At 41.9% G+C, this 21386-nt stretch overlaps 1 protein-coding gene across 1 annotated transcript in view; it reads right to left on the bottom strand.

The window, feature by feature from the left end:
* Positions 1 to 1165, bottom strand: part of PYGO1 (pygopus family PHD finger 1) — an 18978-nt gene extending 17813 nt beyond the window's left edge. Inside the window, exon 1 of the mRNA XM_056572375.1 lies at positions 805 to 1165. Within this exon, the coding sequence (XP_056428350.1) occupies positions 805 to 832 (28 nt within the window). The 5' untranslated portion in view covers positions 833 to 1165. The remainder of the gene's footprint in view (positions 1 to 804) is intronic.
* Between the last annotated feature and the right edge of the window lie 20221 nt (positions 1166 to 21386).

Consider the following 21386-nt stretch of genomic DNA (forward strand, 5'->3'; position numbering starts at 1 on the left):
GACGGATTATCCCTGTATATAATGATAATATCTCCTATATACTGTATATATATATATATGAGGTAACATGATCTGTATAGAGCCTTGTATGACACAGGACGGATTATCCCTGTATATAATGATAATATATTATAATCTCCTATATACTGTATATATATATATATATATATATATATATATATATATATATATATATGAGGTAACATGATCTGTATACAGTCTGGTATGACACAGGACGGATTATCCCTGTATATAATGATAATATATTATAATCTCCTATATACTGTATATATATATATATATATATATATATATATATATGAGGTAACATGATCTGTATAGAGTCTGGTATGACACAGGACGGATTATCCCTGTATATAATGATAATATCTCCTATATACTGTATATATATGAGGTAACATGATCTGTATAGAGTCTGGTATGACACAGGACGGATTATCCCTGTATATAATGATAATATCTCCTATATACTGTATATATATATATGAGGTAACATGATCTGTATAGAGCCTTGTATGACACAGGACGGATTATCCCTGTATATAATGATAATATCTCCTATATACTGTATATATATGAGGTAACATGATCTGTATACAGTCTGGTATGACACAGGACGGATTATCCCTGTATATAATGATAATATCTCCTATATACTGTATATATATATATGAGGTAACATGCTCTGTATAGAGCCTTGTATGACACAGGACGGATTATCCCTGTATATAAGAACACAGTAGAGGTAATAAGCGGTTCCTATGGAGTCCTCGGTATACAGACCTGCTTTGTCCCACAATGCCTTGTCCATGTGACTGTCCCCGGTCGTCCTAGGCCCCAGACCTGCCCTCCCTGCACATGTAGAGCCCGGGCCGGCACACAGCGCTCTCTCTTATGAGGCTTCTGTTCCTGTCCTGCGGACATAACAAACACATGGAGCCGGAAGAGCGGGGACCTGGCCGGGAGGGAGCGTCACTGCCGCCCCGCCTGCTGCTTCGTACACTTTGGGGAAAGTTTGAGAAGTTGCCCCCGCTGCTATGTTTACTTAGTGAGCGGAACACGGGAGTACGAGGGTGAGTTCATAACCGAGCTGTCCTACCGGTGCACACAGGCGGCTGGGTAATAGACCGCTCATACAGGCAGAGGCAGCCAATGTAATGCCAGAGCTGTCACACACTTCACGTGAGAAGGAGCGGGGAGTGCGCCATCTGCCGGTCACCGAACGCGGTGCAGCCCCCAGGGTCACGGGATATTATGACGTACAGGGAGCGCTATGATTAGAGGAGACAGCGCTATACTGAATGTAATGGAAGATTCCTGCTGGTAAATTATCTACATCAGATGTGTTATAGCTTTTCAGAATGGCCTGACACTGCTCCTCTTCCTAACTGCATGCGATCTGCACACCTGATCGGATACCCAACTGTGACAGGATGATGTAATAGGAATGCAGGCTCCGCCCCCGCGGAGCTATGTCCTGCTCTTCCTCACCGGTGATGACTGTAATAAGTGGCTGGTGTACAGCTATCTGCGCAGGAGCTGAGACAAGGCTCTCAGGAAGACCTTGTGAAAGGCCCATTCACACTACAGAAATGCAGCTAGGATATTCTAGTTGGATTCCATCAGGAAACCAAGCCGCACTCACAATGGGAGGAATTCCACTGAAAGAGGGAACATTTTCTTTTTTTTGGTGGAATCTAAATTCGTATTCAAATTTCTGTGTAGTAAATAGAGCAGCAGAATCCCAATCAAAGCAATAGGAGGCTGCTGCAAAAGGATTTCAATCAGAATTTCCTCTTGGAATGTCAGTAGTGTGCATGGGCCCTAATAATTTGCCCTTCTGCAGTGTTCTGTAGAGGCCACTCTGAGGTAATGAGGAGCCGTCTCCCTGTCCTATTTAACAAAGTCCTGTAATCACATCTGAACTCTTTGTAGATATCCCCGAATGGAGTCTGTAATGGAGGATCCAAGCCGCTGATGCAGAAATGAACGAGGCCCAACCTGCAGAGAAGGCAGCACAGCTGGACCTGTGAGGAGGACACACGCAGCTCCTGACCCTTCAGTCGCTACAAGACACTTCAAGTCCTGGGGGAGATTTATCAAAACCTGTGTAGAGGGAGAGTGGTGCAGTTGCCCATAGCAACCAATCAGATTTCTTCTTTCATTTTTTCAGAGGCCTTTAAAAAAAAGTTATAGTTACATAGTACAGAGTTAAAGTTACGTCATAGTACGGTTGCAAAAGAACATATGTCCATCAGGTTCATCAGTGTTTAAGCATTGATGTTATTTTGTTCTAGGAATGTCTAATCTAACCCTGGTTTGAAGCTTTCAGCTGTTCCTGCTGTGACCAGTTCCTGAGGTAGACTGTTCTATAAATTCACAGTTCTTACGGAAAGAAGGCTTGTTACCCCTTTAACCCCTTAAGGACTCAGGGCTTTTCAGTTTTTGCACTTTCGTTTTTTCCTCCTTACCTTTTAAAAATCATAACCCTTTCAATTTTCCACCTAAAAATCCATATTATGGCTTATTCTACTTTGCAGTGACATTAGTCATTTTACCCAAAAATGCACGGCAAAATGAAAAAAAAAATCATTGTGCGACAAAATCGAAGAAAAAACGCCATTTTGTAACTTTTGGTGGCTTCCGTTTCTACACAGTGCATATTTCGGTAAAAATTACACCTTATCATTATTCTGTAGGTCCATACAGTTAAAATGATACCCTATTTATATAGGTTTGATTTTGTCGCACTTCTGGAAAAAATCATAACTACATGCAGGAAAATGTATACGTTTAAAAATGTAATCTACTGACCCCTATAACTTTTTATTTTTCCACGTACGGGGCGGTATGAGGGCTCATTTTTTGCGCCATGATCTGAAGTTTTTATCGGTATGATTTTTGTTTTGATCGGACTTTTTGATCACTTTTTATTAATTTTTTAATGGTATAAAAAGTGACCAAAAATGCGCTTTTTTGGAATTTGGAATTTTTTTGCGCGTACGCCATTGACCTTGCGGTTTAATTAATTATATATTTTTATAGTTCGGACATTTACGCACGCGGCGATACCACATGTTTATTTATTTATTTTTTTTACACTGTTTTATTTTTTTTATGGGAAAAGGGGGGTGATTCAAACTTTTATTAGGGAAGGGGTTAAATGACCTTTATTAATCCCTTAAGGACTCAGCCCATTTTGGCCTTAAGGACTCAGACAATTTAATTTTTACGTTTTCATTTTTTACTCCTCGCCTTCTAAAAATCATAACTCTTTTATATTTTCATCCACAGACTAGTATGAGGGCTTGTTTTTTGCGCGACCAGTTGTCCTTTGTAATGACATCACTCATTATATCATAAAATGTATGGCGCAACCAAAAAACACTATTTTTGCGGGGAAATTAAAACGAAAAACGCAATTTTGCTAATTTTGGAAGGTTTTGTTTTCACGCCGTACAATTTATGGTAAAAATGACATGTGTTCTTTATTCTGAGGGTCAATACGATTAAAATGATACCCATTATTATATACTTTTCTATTATTGTTGCGCTTAAAAAAAATCACAAACTTTTTAACCAAATTAGCACGTTTATAGTCCCTTTATTTTGATGACCTCTAACTTTTTTTATTTTTCCATATAAGCGGCGGTATGGGGGCTCATTTTTTGTGCCATGATCTGTACTTTTTTTTGATACCACATTTGCATATAAAAAACTTTTAATACATTTTTTTATAATTTTTTTTAAATAAAATGTATTAAAAAAGTAGGAATTTTGGACTTTTTTTTTTTTCGTTATTGGGGAGGGGATTTTTCACTTTTTTTTTAACTTTAACTTTTACATTTTTTTTTACACTTGAATAGTCCCCATAGGGGACTATTCATAGCAATACCATGATTGCTAATACTGATCTGTTCTATGTATAGGACATAGAACAGATCAGTATTATCGGTCATCTCCTGCTCTGGTCTGCTCGATCTCAGACCAGAGCAGGAGACGCCGGGAGCCGGACGGAGGAAGGAGAGGGGTCCTCTGTGCGGCGTTCTGAATGATCGGATCCCCGCAGCAGCGCTGTGGGCGATCCGATCATTCATTCAAATCGTGCACTGCCGCAGATGCCGGGATCTGTATTGATCTCGGCACCTGAGGGGTTATTTGCGGACACCCGCGAGATCGCGGGCGTCGGCCATTGCCGGCGGGTCCCTGGCTGCAATCAGCAGCCGGGATCAGCCGCGCATGACACGGGCATTGCTCCGATGCCCGCAGTTATGCACAGGACGTAAATGTACGTCCTGGTGCGTTAAGTACCACCGCACCAGGACGTACATTTACGTCCTGCGTCCTTAAGGGGTTAACACATTTTATTTACTTTTTTTTTTTGCAGTGTTATAGGTCCCATAGGGACCTATAACACTGCACACACACTGATCTCCTATGCTGATCACTGGCGTGTATTAACATTGTTATCGGCGCTTGACTGCTCCTGCCTGGATGTCAGGCACGGAGCAGTCATTCGCCGATCGGACACCGAGGAGGCAGGTAAAGGCCCTCCCGGTGTCCTGTAAGCTGTTCGGGATGCCGCGATTTCACCGCGGCGGTCCCGAACAGCCCGACTGAGCAGCCAGGTCACTTTCACATTAAATATACGTCCTGCGTCGTTAAGGGATTAAACTAAACCTTTTTTTTCCCCAGACAGAGGCAGTGACCCCTTGTCTTTTGAGGGGGTTTTACCTGGAACAGTTTTTCCCCATATTTTTGCATGGGCCATTTATATACTTAAATACTTATTTCCTCATAGCTAAGATGTTCCATGCCCCTTATTAGCTTAGTCGCGCGTCTCTGCACCCTTTCCAATTCCGCAGTGTCCCTTTTATGGACAGGTGCCCAAAACTGAACAGCATATTCCAGGTGAGGCCGTACCAATGCTTTATAAAGGGGGAGTATTATGTCCCTGTCCCTTGAGTCCATGCCTCTTTTGATACATGACAATATCCTGCCGGCTTTGGAAGCAGCAGCCTGACATTGCATGCTATTCTGTAGTCTGTGATCTACAAGTACACCCAGATCCTTCTCTACCAGTGACTCTGCCAGTTTAATCCCCCCTAAGACATACGACGCATGCAGGTTATTAGTACCCAGATGCATAACTTTACATTTATCCACATTGAACCTGATTTGCCAAGTGGATGCCCAGACATTTAGTCTATCCAAGTCATCTTGTAACCTATACACATCCTCTATAGACTGTACCGTGCTACAAAGCTTGGTGTCATCTGCAAAGATAGAAACAGAGCTGTTAATACCATCCTCTATATCACAAATGAATAGATTAAACTTTCCTGATATAAACTGGGAGACTGAGTCCTGTGAATCTCATAAAGGAAACAGGTTTCTGACTATAGCTAAAGACAATTATCTGTCCCAAATGGTGCAGGACCCGACCAGAAGGGCGCCCTACTGGACTTAATATTAACCAACAGACCTGACAGAGTAACTAATGTGCAAGTAGAAGGACACCTAGGAAATAGTGATCATAATATAATACATTATAGCTTGTTCTTCAATAAGGGAATCTCTCGAGGGGCCACAAAAACAATGAACTTTAGGAAGGCAAAGTTTAATAAACTCAGAGAAGCCCTTAACAATATAAATTGGAATAATTGTCCTGAAAAACAAGAATGATGACTGGTGTATATCCCTTTAATGGAATAAAAGGGTCAGGAATAGAAGAAAACCAATGTGGATGAATAAGAACGTTAAGGGGGCAATAAATGACAAAAAATAAAGCATTTAAACTACTAAAACAGGATGGAAGTGAAGAAGCATTAAAAAGCTATCGAGAAAAATATGTAAAAAACAGATAAAAGCCGCAAAAATAGAGACAGAAAGGCTCATTGCCAAAGAGACTAACCCCAAAATGTTCTTTAAAGGGTAGCTCCCACAATCCTATTTTTTTTTCTGTCCCTGCCTATTGCCAATCTATCCCCAACCCCCTCCCTGCTTTTAATTTTAATTTTTACTATATTAAAAATGCCTTTTGTCTACCTGGCAGTGTGCTCACTACCAGGCAGACTTCCCCAGCAGGCACCACGTCACTGATGCCTGCTGGGGGGGGACTTCCGCCCTTAGTTTATCTACACAGGGTGCCTCCAGCTGTTTCACCACTAAAACTCCCAGCTTGCCCTGACATCTATTGGCTGTCAGGGCATGCTGGGAGTTGTAGTAGTGAAACAGCTGGAGGCACCCTGTGTAGATAAACTATAAGTTAGTGCCATGCGGCGCTATGGCGCTAGCCCGTTCCCCTCCCCGCCATACCCGTTCCCTCCATCACAACCCCCCCGCCCGCCCGCATACCCCGTTCCCTCCATCATAAACCCCCCGCCCGCATACCCCGTTCCCTCCGTTATACTTACCGGCAGCGGGCGTGCAGGGATAGCGGCGGCGACGAGGCGGCGGCGATGTGCGGGAGGAGTGGCCGGGGAGCCAATGCGCTCGCTCCCGCCTGTCTGATTGAAAGACAGGGAGCGAGAGCAGCATAAATGAAAAAGGACTGATTGCCAGGCTAAAATCAGTCCTTTTTCAGGAGTGACGTCACGCCAGGCTGCAGCCGGCCACTAGGAGGGAGACCCCTAGTGGCCGGTTTTCAAATGTAAATTACACCCTTATAATAAAAAAAAAAATAATGAAACTATATTAGAGATATGTTGTAGTACATATGTACTACAACATATAAAAAAAGTTGGTGACAGTGCCCATTTAACTATATAAATAGCAGAAAGGTCAAAAATGAAAGTGTTGGCCCTTTAAAAAATGATGAGGAAGAAATTATAGACAGGGATCAGGAAAAAGCAAATATACTAAACAAATTCTTATCCACTGTATTCACCGAGGAAAATGAAATGCCAGGTGAAATACAGCGATAAGGTAAACTCCACAGTACAGGTCACCTGTCTAACCCAGGAAGAAGTACAGTGCCGCCTACAAAAAATTAAAATAGACAAATCACCAGGTCCAGATGGCATGCACCCCGTGTTCTAAAGGAATTATGTGATAGAAAGACCCCTAATTTTAATATTCAGGGACTCTATAGTAACAGATACTGCTCCCCAGGACTGGCACATGGCAAATGTGGTGCCAATATTTAAAAAGGGGTCAAAAAGTGACCCAGGGAATTATAGACCTGTTAGTTTAACCTCAGTTGTATGTAAATTGTTTGAAGGTTTTCTGAGAGATGCTATTTTGGAATATCTTGATAAAAATAAACATATGACCCCATATCAGCATGGCTTTATGAGGGATCGGTCCTGTCAAACTAACCTGATCAGCTTTTATGAGGGGGTGAGCTCCAGACTGGACCAGGTGCAATCGCTGCATGTCGTATATCTGGATTTTTCCAAAGCATTTGATACAGTGCCACATGAAAGATTGGTGCATAAAATGAGAAGGATTAGGCTGGGGGAGAATGTGTGTAAGTGGGTAAGTAACTGGCTCAGTGATAGGAAACAGAGGGTGGTTATTAATGGTACTTATTCTGATTGGGTGACTGTTTCTAGTGGGGCAACACAGGGGTCAGTCTTGGGTCTTGTTCTATTTAATATATTCATTAATGACTTTGTAGATGGGTTGAATAGTAAAGTAGCAATCTTTGCAGATGATACTATACTCTGTTAAGTGGTTAACACAATAGAGGACAGTGCACTGTTACAAATGAATCTGGATAGGTTGGAGGTTTGGGCTGGGAAGTGGCAGATGAGGTTCAACACTGATAAATGTAAGGTTATGCACATGGGGAAGAAAAATACAGGCTGGGATTATGTATTAAATGGGAGAACACTTGGGACGACTGACATGGAAAAGGACTTGGAAGTCTTAGTTAACCATAAATTTAGCTGTAGTGACCAGTGTCGGGCAGCTGCTGCCAAGGCAAATAAAATCATGGGGTGCATCAATAGGGGCATAGATGCCCACGACAAAGAAATAATTCTACTATTGTACAAATCACTAGTCAGACCACACATGGAATACTGTGTACAGTACTGGGCACCAGTGTACAAGAAAGATATAGTGGAGCTAGAGAGGGTTCAAAGACGGGCAACCAGAGTAATACGGGGAATGGGAGGACTACAGTACCCAGAAAGATTATCATAATTAGGGTTATTTAGTTTAGAAAAAAGAAGGCTTAGGGGAGACCTAATAACTATGTACATTATAAATAAATCAGGGGGCAGTACAGAGATCTTTCCCATGATCTATTTATACCCAGGACTGTATCTATAACAAGGGGCATGTATCTATAACAAGGGAGCATCCTCTACATCTAGAGGAAAGAAGGTTTCTACACCAGCACAGACTGTAAGAGCGGTGAGACTGTGGAACTCTCTGCCAGAGGAGGTGGTCATGGTGAACTTGGTAAAAGAGTTCAAAAGGGGTCTGGATGCATTTTTGGAGAGTAATAACATGGATTCTAGATTTATAGGGACAGAAGGCTGATCCAGGGATTTATTCTGATGCCATATTTGAGTCGGGAAGGAATTTTTACCTCTAGTATGAGGGTTTTTTGCCTTCTTCTGGATCAACTCATTAGGGACTCACTAGGGTTATAGGTTGAACTTGATGGACTCTGGTCTTTTTTCAACCTTATGAACTATGTAAACAAAAGTGGGCCAAGCACTGATCCTAGGGGTACACCACTTATAACCAGGGACCAATCAGAGTACAAATCATTGACCACTACTCTCTGGGTACGGTCCTTAACCCCTAAAGGACTGAGCCCAAATTCACCTTAAGGACTCAAAACATTCTTCGTTTTTGCACTTACGTTTTTTCCTCCTCATCTTCTAAAAATCATAACACATTTGATTTTGCGCCTACAGACCCATATAAGGGCTTATTTTTTGTGTCACCAATTGTACTTTGTAATGACAGTGCACTTTCCGGTAAAAATAATACCTTATCTTTATTCTGTAGGTCCATACGGTTACAGGGATACCCAATTTATGTAGATTTTATTTATTTTACTACTTAAAAAAATGATAAACTACATGCACCAAAATAAGTATGTTTAAAGGAGAACTTAAAAATTGTCCCCCATACTGCCGGCAGTAAAAAAATAAAGATGTACATACCTTTCTTTGCTCCCCTGGGGCCTCCGGTAACCGGCTCCAGTCTCCGCCACGATCCTCTTCCTGGTTGCCGGTGGTCGGCGAGTCATACTGCGCTCAGCCAATCACCGGCCGCAGTAAAGTCCTGACTCGGCCGGCGATAGGCTGAACGGCAGTGTGAGAACGCTTCAAGACACAAAATTCTTCACTACACCGGCACCTGCTGCCGGGGCCGAAAACGTCACACTGCCGCTCAGCCTATCGTCGGGAATTCGCTAAGGCCGGTGATTGGCTGAGCGCAGTATGACTCGCCGATCACCAGCAACCAGGAAGAGGATCGCGGCGGAGACCAAAGCCGATTACCGGAGACCCGGGGGAAGCGGAGGAAGGTATGTACATCTTTATTTTTTTAATAATAAAAAAATAATAATCATATGTGGTAAAGCCGCGTGCGTAAATGTCCGAACTATTAAAATATAAGGATAGCTAAACCGCATGGGCGTACATGTAAAAAAATGTGGGAAAGTAAAAAATGTGGGAAACCATCTTGTAAGCATAATGATCTTTTTAAAATGCTGCCTCTACTGAACTGTGTCATGTATACCCATGTAGAACACTCAGAGATTATATTATCTTCTTGTATTTCTGTGTCCCAGGCTGAGTACATACAGACACTGCCTGAAATAGAACTAAAAAAGTAAATAGCTGGTATTTTCCTAGACAGATAAACAGATATGCGCGGTGTAAATTCCTCAGGCTCTGGCAGCCCATAGACACAACAAAGATCACAACCTGAACAACTTTCCCATAGAAAACGGATTTAATCATTGGCCTACACAGGAAACTCTTGCCCAGTAGTAGAAGCTACTTTAGTAGTCAATGCATTTGGAAGTATATTATATGTTAAGATGTTAGCTTTCAGAAAAAGTTGCGTTATTATAGAAAAAAGCTTATAAATGTAAATAGCTCAGAATTTGCCCTTTGTCCATAACCATTTTATAAAATCATCCATGGTGGATTAATTTACTCCTTAAAGGGATACTCTGGCCCTGAGACATCCTATCCCCTATCCAAAGGATAGGGGATAAGATGTCTCACCGCGGGGGTCCCGCCACTGGGGACCCCCGCAATCTTGCATTCGTCATTCATCTGTTTAAGCTGCATGCCGCAGTGCCAGCTCACAAACAGCTGGGTGGCAACCACAAGGCCGGAGTATCGTGACATCACGACTCCGCCCCGTGTGATGTCACCCCCCGCTATGCAAGTCCATGGGAGGGGGCGTGACGACAGTCACGCCCCCTTCCATAGACTTGCATAGCAGGGCGGGGTGTCATCACACGGGGGCGGAGTCGTGATGTCACGATACACCGGCCTTGTGGTCGCCACCCGGCTGTTTGTGAGCGAATACAAGATTGCGGGGGGTCCCCAGTGGCAGGACCCCCGCGGTGAGACATCTTATTCCCCTATCCTTTGGATAGGGGATAAGATGTCTCAGGGCCGGAGTACCCCTTTAATGGTCTATTCACACGTACAGTATGCTGCGCAGATTTGATGCGCAGGATTTCAAGCTGTGTTCAGCCATTCAGTTTACATTGAAATCTGCAGCAGAAAATCATGTCTATGTCGTGCCATGACAAATACATTTTATGCTGCGGATCATGACTTCTTGCCTTCCCTTTTAAGGCTATGTTCACACAGTAGAATTTCTGAGCAGAATTCTGCCGGAATACTCTGCTCAGAAATTCCGCTACATAATTCCCATTGATTTCAATGGGATTATCTTGCACTGTGCACATGGCGGCATTTTGCTGTGGAAATCCTGAACTGTCCAATGTTTCTGAGGATTATGCTCAGAAGTGCATTGCATTATTGAAGCCAGCTCATTTCCGAGCGGTCCTAGTGCCACTGAATCAAGCAAATGTGTGGAATGTCTGCCCATATTTTCTGGACAGACATTCCACCAATTTTCAACCATAAGCAAGACTTTGCTCGTGCTGCACCAGTTCTCTTGAATACAATACCCTGAACCCTCAGACTTATGTCCAACATCCATAGTTATAAGTGTGCCCTGAAAACACATTTCTTCAAGCAAGCCTATAACATCCCCTAATTGGTCTCTATATAATCTACTGTATTTTGGCTTTGTGTCTCCCTAAGCTTTATGCACTATAAACATTTGAAGATTGGCTGGTAACTGGTACACCCACCATTATGTTATCTATCTAACTCATTATCTATCCATCCATATGTAAAACTCAATGGCCCTGATTTACTATTGTAAACCCAACATGTTTTGTAGGGTTGTGAGCCAGAATTTGGTGCATTACGCCACAAATTGTGTCTACTCAGAAAAATGGGGCTTGGTAGCCGGGAAAAGGGGGCGTGGCCCCGACATAAAAAAAAAAAAAAAATCCTAACATATTTAGGCTGCATTCACATCTCGTTTTTGCAATACGGTTCCCGTATCCGGTTTCGGTGTAAAAACTGTATGGAACCGTATTGCAAACCGTTTGTATGGACATGTAATTGAAAAGCATATGCCAAACGTAGCATCCAGTTGTGTACGTTTTGCATAATTTACAGTTTTATCCGTTTTTTTCCCATACACAAAACTATAGTCTACTATTGTTTTATGTCTGGGTGAAAAACCGGGTACATCCCGTATAAGTTCTTTTTTTAAATGGTGGCCAATGGGAACCGTACAGAACCGTATGTGCGTACGGCTTCATCCATTTTGCACAATACGGTTTGGCAGTTTGCATATGTGCAGTGCACGCCGAAAGTTCTTCCCACAAATAGAACAAGAACGTTATTTAATTAAAGACAAACATAAATTTATTTTATTTTTTTCAAAAAACTTTTAAACTGTATGCAACCGGACATCTGTTTTTTCAAACCGTATGCGTGTCATGTCTGGGCAGGGGAGGGGTGCACACTATTCTTACCCACTCCCCTGTCCCTGCCTACTTACGTACCTGCCCTAGACGACAAGTCCCTAACCACGGTGACAGTCCCTTCCTAAATAAGTGAGGGACAGTCAAAAAGTCAAAACAATAAACTACAAAACTAACAAAAGGCCGGGAAAGGCTGGAGGTACACAACTAACAGAAAACAAACCTAAACACACACACACACACAAAAATACATAGTCAGAGGGCTGAGTCTAAACCTGTAGAGAATGAAGTACAGTAACAGAGTATCAAAGGGAAGTCAAAAGCCAAGCCAAAAGTCACAAAATCAGAATAAACAGAATGAGCACAGAAATAGCTAGGTAAGTACTAAGAACTATCACAAGCAGAGAATGACTGAAAAGGGCCTCCTTATATATGCCTGAGCTGCAAACAGGAGGACTCTAATTGGCTCAGCAAGTTTTACCACACCCAGGAGCACAGAGGTGCCATCCCAGCAACAAAAACAAACAACAGGGCTAGAAATCATTAATCCTATGGGTTCTGGCAGAACCAGTCATCATAATACGGTTTAAAACCTTACAGAGGTATGGATGGTTGTATACGGTACGGTCCGGCTTTGAGACATACGTTTTTTATTTACAAAAAACTTGATACGGGAACCGTATTGCAAAAACGACATGCGAATGCAGCCTTACTAAGGTTCCCACAGAAAATGTGGTGGATTTTGAGCTCTGGAAAATCCCAAAGCCCAGAGCAGTTGTAAAAAAAAGCTAAATGTAGAGAAACATTAGTAAATACTGTGGAAAACTACACTCCACAGTATATATATATATATATATATATATATATATATATATATACACAGTGGTCCCTCAAGTTACAATATTAATTGGTTCCAGGACGACCATTGTATGGAAACCTAGTAATTCCTTACATATAAAAGTAAGAAAGATCTGATGGGATCTGTAAATCACTGTCTATTTCAGTGTTTCCCAAAGAGGTTGTCTCCAGCTGTTGCAAAACTACAACTCCCAGCATGCCAAAAGGCTGTCTGGGCATGCTGGGAGTTGTCGTTTTGCAACAGCTGGAGGCAACCTCTTTGGAAAACACTGGTCTATGTAGAGGACAGGAGCTTCTTCAGGGTCCTGTACAGAACACGCAATGTCCTAGAAAAAGGAAAATGGAGCTGCCCTTACCTGATGTCCAAAAGAGCAGCTAACCCTGGCACAGGTAAAGTGTACAGAACATGTAATACCTCCCTGTACTGTAGGGGGCGCTACCAGACACCAGTCAGTGCATGCACTTTAGGAATACAGGGGTTTTACCAGTGAAATATCCATTCTGATTGGTCGGTTCTTCCAGCCATTGATACATTTCGCAGATTCCATAGCATTGTATGTTGAGTCTGGTTTCAAGTTATAACTATCCAGAAACTATTGTATGTTGAGGCCATTGTAAGTTGAGGAATCTCTGTATATATACACATGTTCCAGCATCATTTCCAAACAGCTAAAGATATTTTGATGAGGTACAAATGTTACTTAAATGAACCCTAACAAATCCCCATTTGCGTGTGTTGAGCCCCATGCAAGTCTATGGGAAATGTATGTTCCAGCATTACTTTCAAATGGCTGGAGATATTTTGATAATACTTGGTACACATGCTACATGTTAACTAAAAATATAGTTGAATTAAACCTAACCTATGCGCTTATATGAGGGTGGGAATTTTTGTCTGAAGTTCAATGCAAGTCTATGGAACTTCCAGTACCCCCGCAAGCTCTGCATCTCCAGGTGAGTGCGGCATTCCGGCTGGCAAACCACACCCCTCCCACAGTGCCGAAAATGACTCATGTCCATTATTTAACCGGTTAAATGCCATGTTCAATAGCGATCACAGCATTTAAACATTAAATGCTGGTCATTCCTGGTGTCCAGTGGTCCCATCGGCATCCCCGCGATGTAATCATAGGATGCCGATGGGTTTTTATAGAAGCCCTAAGCCTTACCTTTGCTCCTCAAACTTCCATGGAGCGGCAATTGTTAAAGACTGTCTTAGACAATAAAACTTTACATCACCCCCTTTTGCCTGTTTCTCAAATAAAACACTGTAAAAAAATTTAAATACACATATTTGGTATTGCCACATTCATAATTGTCCAAACTTTTAAATTATTACATTTCTTTATGGTCAATGCCGTACATTTCTTCACGGTAAACACCGTAAATGCAAAAAAAAATTCCATTGCTGATTTTTGGTCACATCCCAGAAAAAAATTGTATAAAAATTAGCAAAAAGCCAAGCTTAACAAAAGTACAGTGATACAGCAAAAAGTAAATCCTAATACAGTTCCATAGGTGTAAAAATAAAAAGGTTATAGGGGTCAAAACATCGGGCAATGAACAGAGTTTTCTTTCATTTTCAAGTTTTCAATTTGTTTGGTTTAATTGGTTTTATTGGAATCATACTGACCCCATAGAACATAGACGTGCGCAGCCTATTGCATTAGGGTGTGCACCCTAAAGCACAAACTCACGCTGCACGCGTGCATATATATATATATATGTATATATATACGCACACAGTTAGTATAGTTCCCCCACATTAGGTGCAGTATAGTTCCCCCACATTAGGTGCAGTATAAGTCCCGCCACATTAGGTGCAGTATAGTTCCCCCACATTAGGTGCAGTATAAGTCCCACCACATTAGGTTGGCAGTATAAGTCCCCGCACATTAGGTTGGCAGTACAGTTCCCCCACATTAGGTTTGCAATACAGTTCCCCCACATTAGGTTGGCAGTACAGTTCCCCCACATTAGGTGCAGTTCAGTTCCCCCACATTAGGTGCCACCTAATGTGGGGGAACTGTACTGCACCTAATGTGGGGGAACTGTACTGCACCTAATGAAGGGGAACTTTACTGCACCTAATGAGGGGGAACTGTACTGCACCTAATGTGGGGGAACTGTACTGCACCTAATGTGGGGGAACTGTACTGCACCAGTACAGTTCCCCTACATTAAGTGCAGTACAGTTCCCATACATTATGTGCAGAACAGTTCCCCTACATTAGGTGCAGTACAGTTCCCCCACATTAGGTGCAGTACAGTTCCCCCACATTAGGTGCAGTACAGTTCCCCCACATTAGGTGCAGTACAGTTCCCCCACATTAGGTGCAGTATAGTTCCCCACATTAGGTGCAGTATAGTTCCCCCACATTAGGTGCAGTATAGTTCCCCACATTAGGTGCAGTATAGTTCCCCCACATTAGGTTGGCAGTATAGTTCCCCCACATTAGGTTGGCAGTATAGTTCCCCCACATTAGGTGCAGTATAGTTCGCCACATTAGGTGCAGTATGTTCCCCCACATTAGGTGCGGTATAATTCGCCACATTAGGTGCAGTACAGTTCCCCCACATTAGGTGCAGTACAGTTCCCCCACATTAGGTGCAGTACAGTTCCCTACAAAAGCAAAATAGACATGGAGGCCACCAGCATCTGGGGGTGCTACCTTCCTACTGGCAGGAAGAGGGGGTTAATTTGAGGGTACTACCTTCTTACTGGGGGGGGGGGTTAATCTGGGGGTACTACCATCCTACTGGGGGGGAGGGGGTTAATCTGGGGGTACTACCTGCCTACTCGGGGCCCCAGATTAGGTCTGGGCTGGTGAAGGACGGTCGGGCACAGATGGGGGGTGCTGCGGAGCGTCTTGGTGTCACCCGGTGCGGGCCACACCCGGGTCGCAACGCCACTGGATTAGGGTGTGCCTGGGCACACCCGGTACACCCCGTGCGCACGCCTATGCCATAGAATAAAATTTGTATGTCAGTTTTACCATATTGTGAAAGCCCAAAAAATTATTGCCCCTGAAAATTGTGCAATTTCATATTTTGTTCAATTTTGCCTTACATATAATTTTTATGCTGACAGTTATACATTACATAATACATACATTTATTCTGTAGGTCATTATGATTACAATGATAACCAATTTATATAGACTTTGTTATATTTTACTTTTACTAATACATTTTTTTTTTTACTTTTGTAAAGAAAATGAGTATGCTTAAAATGGCCCTACTCTGATCCCTATAAACTATTTGTTTTCCGTGTACAGGGCTCATTTCTTTCCGCAGTGATTTGCAGTTTTTATCAGTATCACTTTCTTTGTATGGGACTTTTTGATCACCTTTAACCCCTTAAGGACCAGGGGTTTTTCCGTTTTTGCACTTTGATTTTTTCCTCCTTACCTTTAAAAAATCATAACTCTTTAAATTTTTCACCTTAAAATCCATATGATGGCTTATTTTTTGCGCCACCAATTCTACTTTGTAATGACATCAGTCAATTAACCCATAAATCTACAACGAAACGGAAAAAAAAATCATTGTGCGACAAAATTGAAGAAAAAACACAATTTTGTAACATTTGGGGGCTTTTGTTTCTATGCAGTACATTTTTTTTTGTAAAATGGACACCTCTTTATTCTGTAGGTCCATACAATTAAAATGATACCCTACTTACAGTCATGGCCGTAAATGTTGGCACCCCTGAAATTTTTCAAGAAAATGAAGTATTTCTCACAGAAAAGGATTGCAGTAACACATGTTTATTCCCTTTGTGTGTATTGGAACTAAACCAAAAAAGGGAGGAAAAAAAGAAAATTGGACATAATGTCACACCAAACTCCAAAAATGGCTCCACCAAAATGAGATTGTTTCAAGCATGTGATGCTCCTTTTAACTTACCTGGGGCAAGTAACAGGTGTGGGCAATACAAAAATCCCACCTGAAAGCAGATAAAAAAGGAGAAGTTCACTTAGTCTTTGCATTGTGTGTCTGTGTGTGCCACACTAAGCATGGATAAAAGAAAGATGAGAAGAGAACTGTCTGAAGACCTGTGAACCAAAATTGTGGAAAAATATCAACAATCAACAATGGTTACAAGTCCATCTCCAGAGATCTAGATTTGCCTTTGTCCACAGTGCGCAACATTATCAAGAAGTTTGCAACCCATGGCACTGGAGCTAATCTCCCTGGGCGTGGACAGAAGAGAAAAATTGATGAAACGTCAACGCAGGATAGTCCGGATGGTGGATAAGTAGCCCCAAACAAATTCCAAAGATATTCAAGCTGTCCTGCAGGCTCAGGGAGCATCAGTGTCAGCGTGAACTGTCGACATCCGAGACATAAAAAAGCAAGACTAAATTTTGTTAAAATGAACTTGAGTAAGCCAAAATCCTTCCAGGAAAACGTCTTGTGGACAGATGAGACCAAGATAGAGCTTTTTGGTAAAGCACATCATTCTACTGTTTACCAAAAACAGAATGAGGCGATGGTGGAGATTCAATGATGTTTTGGGGTTGTTCTGCTGCCTCTGGCACTGGGTGCCTTGAATGTGTGCAAGGCATCATGAAATCTGAGGATTACCAATGAATTTTGGGTCGAACTATACAGCACAGTTTCAGAATGCTGGGTTTGTGTCCGAGATCTTGGGTCTTCCAGCAGGGCAATGATCCCCAACATACGTCAAAAAGCACCCAGAAATGGATGTCAACAAAGTGCTGGAGAGTTCTGAAGTGGCCAGCAATGAGTCCAGATCTAAATCCCATTGAACACCTGTGAAGAGATCTTAAAATTTCTGTTGGTAAAAGGCGCCCTTCTAATAAGAGAGACCTGGAGCAGTTTGCAAAGGAAGAGTGGTCCAACATTCTGGCTGAGATGTTTAAGAAGCTTATTGATGGTTATAGGAAGTGACTAATTTAAGTTATTTTTTACAAAGGGTTTGCAACCAATTATTAAAGGGGTATTCCGGGCAAAAATCTGCGATCTCCCTGCAGCACCCGCATTCTATGCGGATGCTGAATCTCCAGTTTCGGAAACCTCGGTGCTTCTGGGACTGGGGACGTGATGTCACGCCACGCCCCCTCCATTCATGTCTATGGGAGGGGGCATGAAGGCCACACGTTTATTATTATTCTTATTTACACAGTTTGTTTTTTTATGGGAAAAGGGGGTGATTCTTTCTTTTATTAGGAAAGGGGTTAAATGATCTTTATTAACTTTTTTTTTTTGCAATGTTATAGCTCCCATAGGGGGCTATAACACTGCACACACTGATCTTTTACATTCTTCACTGTTATCCCATAGGATAGCATTAATCAATGATTCTGCCTCTTGACTGCTCATGCTTGGATTTCAGGCAAGGAGCAGTCATTTGGCGATCGGACACGCAGGAGGAAGGTAGGGGACCCTCCACGTGTCCTCCAGCTATTCGGGACGCCGCGATTTCACCACGGCCTGGCCACGTGTTATAGAAAGGGAGAGAACTCAAGCGTACAGGTGCACCCTGTGTCCTTGAGGGGTTAAATTCATTTTTTTTTCTGATATATAAAGTGACAAAAATCAGCAATTCTCACGTCTGGTATTTCTTTACGTTTACGCCATTCACTATGCGGTTCCATTAATGCTATATTTTGATTGTTCAGACATTTCTGCATGTGGTGATACCAAATATGTACATGTTTATTTTTGTTTAAATTTTTTAATTAGAAAAATGAGAAAAGTGGCGCGAGTTGAATTTTTATTAGGGAATGGGATTATTTATACTATTCAACTTTTTTTTATTTTCTACACACTGTTTAGGTCCCCATAGAGGACTATTATAAGCAATCATTCAAAAGCTTGTACTGTTCAGTACTATCTGCAGTGGCACTGAGGTAAGCAGTCCTCCGGAAGTGCAGCGCAACACTCCCAATCAGTTAAAATGTTGGCTGGAGGGCTTCTGCTTACATCTGAGACGATGATCCGTTCCCCATCAGCACATATAATTTCAGCTTTTAGAGTCCGACACTGATCATGACATCTAAAGGGTTAAATGCCAGGCATCAGTGTGATTGCTCAACAGCTATGAAGTGAACTGAGCTCGCTTCAAAGTCCCTTAGCGCACACAGGACGTACATGTATGACTTGTGTCGTCTAAGGGTTAAACCTTTTAAAACAAAGTGTAGATAACCATTCTTTTTCCTCCCCAGACATCTCTCTTAATGGCAGTGGTGTCTTTCAGCAGGAACATGCACCCTGCCAAACTGCAAACATTCTTCAGAAATTATTTCAGCAACATGATAAAGCGCTCAAGGTGTTGACTTGGCCTCCGAATTCCCCAGATCTCAATTCAACGGAGCATCCATGGCATGTGATGGAAAACAGATCATAATCTTGCTAAATTGTTTTTTCAGGAGAAAGAAAACTATCACAGGAAAGGAGAGAGGGAGTCCGGAGACTAAGCCACAAGACACCTTGTCTGAGGTACAGTGGGGAGAACTCTTATTGACAAGAACTACAGCCAGAAAATGATTGTTTGTGTGGGAACCGATTATTTTAATAAGTAACACAATAAACCACACAACTTTAATTATGAAAACCTTTATTAGAATTGTGCAATTCACTGATATTTTTGACTTCTCACAGAAGAAACATTTGGCATTTCAACAGTTATACTTTTTGGCAAGACTTATGGAGCAAATAATTTCTCAGATGAAATGAATAATTAAACAATATCAAAATAAGCTAAAACTATTCTCCATATTTATATAAAACAATGTAAAAAAAAGAACATGAAATTTAAGAAATAAAGTAAAAGCAGGAAATATGAGTTACATTCACAATTCAAGGAGAACAACAGGTAGAATGAGGTAGAGTGTAACAGCAGATCCCCCTGAGAAGAGTCCATATCAGCTCTGCTATCTACCGTAAACTACCAGTGTCACCTTTACATAAAGAAAAATGAGAGAGGAAAAAAAAGAGAAGGTTGTAATTAAACAAACAAAAAAATAAACAGACAGAAATACATTCAAAAGGTATACAGGTACTGATATATCTGAAGCTGCCATATACATTGTAATGCCACTGTGTTGGCACTGATAATCTTTGGACATTTTATAAAAATGACATACATCTCTATTTATATTTATAAATGTAAAGATATGCAAACATGACGAATGGGTATGGCCTGGTGTATTTGACTGGACAAGAAATAATCTCTATTTCCTAAAACCAAAGAACCCCAGTAATAATTAACCAACAAAATTGTACAAAAAGATGTCCACAATAGTAAAGAAACAGGGCCAGATGTCACAGATTGCTTCTTTCATTGTTAGAAAGGCCTCTGAAAAATAAAAGAAGCAATCTGATTGGTTGCTATGGGCAACTGGTCAACTTTTCCTCTGCACTGTCTTGATAAATCTCTCCCAGTTTGTACAAGCTGTGTAGTGCAGCCATGACTTTCACTGCTTAATTGGTGGATTTATGTGCTCAAAAATGGCTTTTGTCAGGAACAGTTAGAGAGGCTTGGCCAGGAGTTTGCAATGTCCCGGGTGCTCCGCCTCTCTCCGGCTAGGTGAGCGTGTACGCCCACTCCTGATGCCTCCTGGCTTAGTGCATGTGCGCAGTGATAGAGGCAGAGAGGCAGGAAACATCAGGAGTGAGCGCTCGCAGAGATATCTTGTGCACGGCCTAGTAGAAGATGGATGGCGCATGTGCGTAGGCGTGTGTGTCAATCACACAGCAGGCCTAATATTGACGTACCAGGAGAGAGAAGGGGTGTGGCTTTCGGGGCATTACAGACTTGCCTCACCTCTCCAACTGTTCCGGACTGTGGACAAAAGTGATTCTTGAGCACATAAAGCCACCAATTAATCAGAAAAAGGCATGGCCGCACTACACAGTAACACACATTGTATATACTGTGCTTACTTATAGGGGGTATTTGTACTTTAACTTTAGAGGACAGTGTAAAGGTTTGTTCACATGAACAAATATTTGGTCTGTATGATACACTTGTGTTTAGCTCTACTTTACACATCTTCAGAACAATTGTAAAACAATGCCCCAGAAAATACTGTATATCTGAAAAATACTGTTAAAAGAAAACCTGTTTTATATAGAAACTGAAATCCAAGGGCATGCTGGCTTGGTGAGGATGCCTGTGTATACACAAACAACAGTCTGGCTCAATCCAGACGACTCTCAGCTACTTTATTGAAAGTTCATTACAGGGTTATGATGGCACAGGGTGGTTCATTACAGGGTTATGATGGCACAGGGTGGTTCATTACAGGGTTATGATGGCACAGGGTGGTTCATTACCGGGTTATGATGGCACAGGGTGGTTCATTACAGGGTTATGATGGCACAGGGTGGTTCATTACAGGGTTATGATGGCACAGGGTGGTTCATTACCGGGTTATGATGGCACAGGGTAGTTCATTACAGGGTTATGATGGCACAGAGTAACTTAAAGGTTTCCGTTCAAAGCAAATGAGCTGAGATAGAAGAAAATCATTTGCTC

The sequence above is a fragment of the Hyla sarda genome, chromosome 4 (assembly GCF_029499605.1).
Source record: "Hyla sarda isolate aHylSar1 chromosome 4, aHylSar1.hap1, whole genome shotgun sequence".
Taxonomy (NCBI): domain Eukaryota; kingdom Metazoa; phylum Chordata; class Amphibia; order Anura; family Hylidae; genus Hyla; species Hyla sarda.